Here is a 6,925-nt window from a genome sequence, read left to right on the forward strand (position 1 = left end):
CCCTCTATGAGGTGGATTGATTCAGTGACTGGGGTAATTGGGATGGGAGTGTCAGAGGCAGTGTGATTGGCCACAGGATAGAGCAGAGTTTAGGGCTGTTGTACACAGGGTTGCTATGAGTTGCAAACGACTCGACGGCACATAACAACAACAACATGTTAAATTAATGCTTCTTTACTTGATTGCAAAATCCTTTGTTTTTCTTGGAATTTTGTCAATTTACTAATGCTGCTTAATAAACATTGTTATTTTTTTTTAAAAAGCTTAGCTAAATTTTTTTTAAGAATTGTCTTGAAAATTCTAGTTTTGAATAATTTTTTCAGAGCTTTATGCCAATTAATTCTTAAAGTATTATCTTATTTTTTTTAATTTATATCAATCCAGGTTCTGGACAGGATATTAAAGATACAGTCATAACTGTGTTTAATGCACAGATTGATCTTTACACCATTTGGGAGAAAATGGAATAAAAGTAAAAGCACATAATTTCTTTTTTAATATAAATTACTTGTCTCCTTTTTTATTAATAAGAAGGCATAAGGAATATAATAAGTGCTTATGTATCACCTTTCTGCCTTAAGAAAAAAAAGAACACAGTTGATACTTCTTTGTATATTTTTTTATTGCATCTTTCTACTCTATTATGTGAAAACTAACCATTTCAGGAAATAGTTTATGATCAAGAACCAGTGATGATGAAAGAATAAATCCAGAGAGTCCTAATGATATTAGGGGGGAAAAATAAGGCCCCAGGAATTGATGGAATATCAGTCAACATGTTTCAGTAAACAAATGCAGCCCTGGCTGACTCATTTGTATAGCTAATATGGCTTATTTGTATGAAAAAAAAACATGTTTATGAAGGTCCACATAAAAGAAAAGGTACCATCCAACTTAATTAGCAAGGATTTACTGCCTGTCGCTTTTAACTTCCTGGGTTCCAATACTAGTAGAAAGGATACAAGGACTCTTAACTCAGGAGATGGTTTGGTCTTGGTTCTTCCATGTGACTTGAGACAAATTCACAAATGTTTGGATTTCCATCTAGTTGGATAAGGAATAGACAATATCTCATAAGATCTTTACTTTTATAAGTTGATTCCAGTTTAAAATCATGGGTCTGAAGGTATTTTTTATGAAACATTCTTAAGGCTATTATTTACTGAACTTAAAATTTTAATTTTCAGGGAAGATCTATAAGAAATTTGCATAAGACAGCTGTGCAAAATGGAGCCGGAGGAGCCTTATTTGTGGTAAGTAAGACTTAGATTGTTTTACAATGAAAAGTCTTGGAAATTTGGGCAAATCCATTACAATAATTGTTCTCAAACATCAGTATCTTTTGTATATGCTAACTAACCACTGTGAGAATTTGAATATAGTTAATTGAACTTGAAGACTTTTCCAAAGATGTGTAGTTCAAGGTGAACCTCTAAATTTAAATTTACACCAAGGCAACTCTTTAGTAAAATTATTGTGAGCCCTAACCTGATTTCTAATCATACATTGTTTTTAAAAGTAAATTCTGATAATTAAAGGTTCAGAATCTGCAGTACAGAAAACACAAAATGGCACTAATTTGAAATTCATAAGCTTTTAGGAATGTAGTGAAAACAATAGCAGTTGGCTTTTATAATTTTCTTTTACATGGTTTAACTATAGATAGAGGTCTGTGGGCTTCCCCATCTTAATTGAAAAAGTCTCAAAAATATAATATTGTAAATGATACTTCCTCCCCTAGCCCCCTTAATTGTATCCATGGAGGATAAGATAATCTAATTTTCGTTCTCTGACAAGTTGTAGTTTTCAAGGATTAAGCTAGTGTTGTTTTAGGACAATTGAGTTGAGCTATAATATAATACAGAATCCGTGCTATCATTGTGTTAACTCACTTCCAGAGTGAATCTTAAGAACTTAATTAGGGTTTATACTATTGAAGAATAGCTGTCTACTTTCTGTTTTATCCTTTTTGTTAAAAATAAATTGGTCACATTTTTAAATCATTGTCCAGTGGTTTGAAATCGTTGTCCAAATGTCCATTTACTTTCTTCTTTTGGTTTGTGTACTTGAAAGTTAACATATTGAAGATTCAGTTCTTTAATTAGCACACATACAAAACATTAATATATGTGTTAATCTCAGTGTGACTCATTTGATTTTCTGTTGACGTGCAATTTTTTGGTCTTATTTTAAAGAAAATTTGCTCTGCTCTTTGAAGGAGAAGAAATCAATCTTCTTGCTGCTGGCTAATTTCTAACTGTGGAAAACATGTAGGGAACTGATGATGCTCTGTGCTTTCCATAAAGCAATGGATTTTAACCTCTCTGGTCCCCTATTCCTCTGACAACTTGATACATTCTCTTTTTTGAAAAATGTATAGACTCACACTCAAGATTATGTTTCTTCATTTCATGTGCACTGCCAGTAAGTCCTTTCCAACTGATAGTCCCCTTTAGGCCAGAGTAAAACTGTCCCATAGAATTTCTGAGGCTTTAAGTCTTTAAGGAGGCGCAGACTGCCTTCTCCTTTCCGGTGTAGCTGCTAGAGGGTTTGAAGTACTGCCCTATTGGTTAACTTAACACTTAACGTACTATACCATCAAACTTAAACCTCATTGCTGTCAGGATGATTCCACTCCTTGCGACTCTCATTTGGGTTTCCTAGGCTGTAAATCTTAACTGGAGAGACTGCCCATTTATTTCTTTCACAGCCGGACTACCAGAGATTCAAGGCCTTTAGTTAGCCATGCATCTACCATGAACTACCTATCAGGACTTCATTTCCTAATACTTCTAGTAAGTCATTGTGTTTGAATGTTGTTGCTATGTACCATCGAGTCTGAACTGGCTCATAGCTGACCCTTTAGTAGGTTTTCAGAGACAGTAAATTGAGAGATTGCCCATCTTTCTCCCACGAAGCAGCTAGTAGTTTCAATCTGCGTGCCTTTGGGTTGGCAGCTCAACTCCTTGCCCTTGCTTTGTCGGTCCTAGAGTTATTTCTCTTAAAGGGTACTCTCTTAAGTTGTTGTTACTAGATGCCATTAAGTCAGTGACATTTTATAGAAATCCTGTGAACAGACCTGAACCTTGCCCTATCCTGCACCAACCCTGCTAAAGCCTATGCTGTAGACACTGAGTCAATCCATCTTGTTCAAGGTTTTCTCTTTTGCTAACCTGTCCTGGTACAATGTCTCTATGGACTTAACCTCCTCCTGAAAATATGCCCAAAGTCAAGTCAGACAAATTTCACCATCCTTGCCTCTAAAGGAACACTCTGGTTGCATTTCCTTTAGACAGATTTGTTCTTTTGGCAGACCCTGGTATAGTCAACACTTTGCCAACACCACAGTTCAAAGGCATCAATTCTTCTGTCATCTTTGTTCATTGTCCAACTTTCAGATGCTTAGGAAGCGATTAAAAAATACCAAGGCTTGGATCAGGTGCTCTTTAGCCTTTAAATTGACATGCTTGCTTTTTATAACTCTGGAGAGGTGCTTTCTTCACCTTTTTTTAACTTCTGAAATCTTCTAAAATTTTTTGTGGTCTTATTCCACTTCCATCATAGTAATCAAACAAACATGTATTTAGCTATGAGTTTACCTACTCTTTTTGATGAAAGAATAGATATGTTTGTTTTTTTCCTTCCCTTTTTGTCATGGTTTTGTAAATTTTTTTCTACTTTTTCTTTATTTTGCATTGGTTTGCTTAAAAAGTTTGTACACATTTTGTTTCACACTATTCATTCACATTGTGTTTCATACAATCACTCCCATTTATTATGTTTTATAAATTTAAAATTTTTTTTATTGTGATTTTAATGAAAGTTTACAGTAACGTTGGATTTTCATTCATTCCTTGTTGCACATTTTCATTCCTACCATCTCCCTAGTTCAGTTTAAGAAAAAAAACTATTTCATTCATTGTTGCATAATTTCCTCCTTTCCCCACACTTCTCCCAGTAGAATAGATGGATATGTTTCATGTGGAAATTAAAGTGGAAAGCTTAACAATCAGTAGTAGTGTAGCAATGTAGTGAAGTTATTCACATTTGAGAATTCTAAAAGATGGTGTTTTTTATTCCTTTTGTCTAGCACAGAGATACTCCTGAGAATAACCCAGATACTCCATTTGATTTTACACCAGAAAACTATAAGGTATGAATAAGTTAATAGTATTATAATTTGTAAATACTCCATATACTTCACATGTATAAAACAAATGTTGTGTTGGGTTTGGTTTTTTTGCAGAGGATAGAGGCAATTGTAAAAAACTACCCAGAAGGACATAAAGCAGCAGCTGTGCTTCCCGTCTTGGACTTAGCACAAAGACAGAATGGATGGTTGCCTATCTCCGCTATGAACAAGGTAGCAGATTAATTTTGCTGATTCATTAGTTTGGTGATAATGTCAGAATTTAAGTGTTTCTTGTCCTTTAATCATTTATGTATTTCCTCATTTAAGAATTAAATTTATGTTTTTGTTGGTTGCTTTAGTAATGTAGAGAACTGAAATGCGAGCATTTTATTCTTATTGAAAATAGTAAAGGTTACATGCTGAAAGGCTTTTTTTGTTTTTTTCTTTTTCCTTTTTTAAGGCCAATGGTTCTGATATGAATAGAAGTTCAAAATTATATGTAATTTAGTGTTAGTGTTTTCTAAAATTTGGTGCAATGTTTATGCATGTTAATTTCAACTTAGTAAGGTTAATGCTGATTAAAAAACAAAACCCAACATTGCTGTTGAATTGACTGCATCTCATAGTGACTAATAAAAATTATGTAAAAAGAGGTTTAAGGGGCACAGATTATGATGGAGTGAGGACTAGGGAGTTGGGGTGATACAAATCATTGTTAAGGAAAGCTTTGTACAAAATGAGAGTGTACAGTTAAGCAGAGAACTGAAGAAAATACTTGGAGAAAAACATTAGTTAAATGAATTCAAAGAGAAAAGAGTTTTAAGTACTGAGTATATAAAGAGAGAAAAATAGAAAATGTCAGTTTCTGACTATTTGAAATGTCATGAATTCTTTATAGAGTTTGTGAATCTGTTTAACATTATGTCTTTGCCTATGGACTTTAATAAAAAGCTATAATTATGTGGTATTTCAGCCACTTGATTGTGACAGTTTGGAATCATTAGCTTGTAAGCAGTTATTGATGACTCATTTGACATGAAATGGGTCTGCTTTTATGTATTTTCCAATTTTTTTCCCCTGTTTTCACCAAGAGTCCACGTTACAAGTTTATTGTTGTTGTTGTGTGCTGTAGAGTTGAAGCTGACCCGTAACTGACCCTCTGGTAAGTTTTGAGAGGCAGTTAATCCCATGAGGAGATTGCCCATCTTTCTCCTGCGGAGCAGCTGTTGGCCTCGAACCACATGCCTTCAGGATTGCAACTCAAGTGTGTCAGAGATGATGAGGAGGACACAAGGCATCAAAGGATTCAAGTCCATTGTTTATAAAGGTCATTCTGAGTTAACTCAATAGCACCTGACAGTGATAATACATAGTGAAACCTGTGTGAGCCAGGACCAATGAGTTGTCTTTTTTTAGAAGGTCTTTCAGCTTTTCCAGCTTTGACTGTTACACTATTGTTTTTAAAAATCCTTTAGAAATTTAGTAATTGAACCTTTAGAAACCTGAGTAATTTAGAAAACTTTTAACCAGTTTTGTTTTTTGGTTTTTTTTGTTTGTTTGTTTTTGGTTTGTTTTTTTTTAATTTTTGTGTGCATGTACCATCAAATCAGATCTGACTGGTACAGGAGAAGATTGTCCCTCCTTCCCCGGCAGATCATCTGGTGGATTCAAACCGTGCGCCTCTGGGATTGTAGTTGCAGCTCCTTGCCACTAGGCCACCAGAGCTCCCCTTAACCAGTTTTCTTTTAATAGTCTTTCTATATTGAGTTTTATTTGAAAATACTTTCATTTCCTTCTCTGACGGGTTTCCACATTATGCATGTTCTGGCTTTCACAGACTATACTGTAGTAAATGTATTTATATAGTATTACATTACAGTTTATATACTTAAAGAGTGCAACACAAAATCACATATTATTTAATTCTTATGGAACCACACAATTAATAAACATGATATAATGGAAAATACATTCAGCTTATAGCTTAGAGACCTGAATTTTAGTCCTGGCCATGCTGAAATCTTTTTCTTCCCCCTGCCCCCTACTTTTTTACCCCCATATTCCTACCTCTTGAATTTACAGCCAAGCAATAAAGATGAAAATACTAGAGAGGTCTTGTTGTTGTTATGTGCCGTCGAGTTGGTTGCGACTCATAGCGACCCTATGTGCAGCAGCCCTAAACTCTGCTCTGTCCTGTGCCAATTGCACTGTCTCTGATACACCCATCCCTATTACCCTAGTCACTGAATCAATCACCTCATAGAGGAGCCTTCCCCTCCTGCGCTGTCCCTCCACCCTCCCAAGCATGATGTCCCTCTCCCAAGGACAAGTCCCTCCTTACAGCATGTCCAAGGTATGTTAGACGGAGCTTCAGAATCCTTGCCTCCAAGGAGCATCTCCAGCATGAATGTGTTTGTTTTCCTAATAGCCCGTGGTACCCTCAATACTCTTCTCCAGCACCACAACTCAAAGGAATCAGTTCTCCTTTTATCCGCCTTAGTCATTGTCCAACTCTCTGATACATAATATTTGATTGCAAAGACCATGGCCTGTATCAGGTGCACATTAGTCTCCAGAGAGACCATTGCTCTTAAGTACTTTGGAGAGGTCCCTAACAGCAGACTTTCCCATCGCAATATGTCTTTTAATTTCCTGGCTGCTGGTGCCAAGAGTGTTGACTGTTGGAGCCAAGCAGACAAAACCTGTGAACAATCGCAATCTCTTCACCATCCATCCTGATGCTGCCAATTGGTCCAGTGGTGAGAATCTTTGTCTTCTTGACATTGAGCCTCA

General features: G+C 35.7%; 1 protein-coding gene across 1 annotated transcript in view; it reads left to right on the top strand.

Moving 5' to 3' along the window:
- The window catches only part of LOC102874209 (NADH dehydrogenase [ubiquinone] flavoprotein 2, mitochondrial-like), a 72,369-nt gene that overhangs the window by 19,949 nt on the left and 45,495 nt on the right, over positions 1–6,925 (top strand). The window contains exons 2-4 of the mRNA XM_006891416.1: positions 1,188–1,253; positions 4,091–4,153; positions 4,247–4,363. Of these exons, the coding sequence (XP_006891478.1) occupies positions 1,188–1,253; positions 4,091–4,153; positions 4,247–4,363 (246 nt within the window). The remainder of the gene's footprint in view (positions 1–1,187; positions 1,254–4,090; positions 4,154–4,246; positions 4,364–6,925) is intronic.

The sequence above is a fragment of the Elephantulus edwardii genome, unplaced genomic scaffold, assembly GCF_000299155.1.
Source record: "Elephantulus edwardii isolate Elephantulus edwardi_28Jun2011 unplaced genomic scaffold, EleEdw1.0 scaffold00097, whole genome shotgun sequence".
Taxonomy (NCBI): Eukaryota; Metazoa; Chordata; class Mammalia; order Macroscelidea; family Macroscelididae; genus Elephantulus; species Elephantulus edwardii.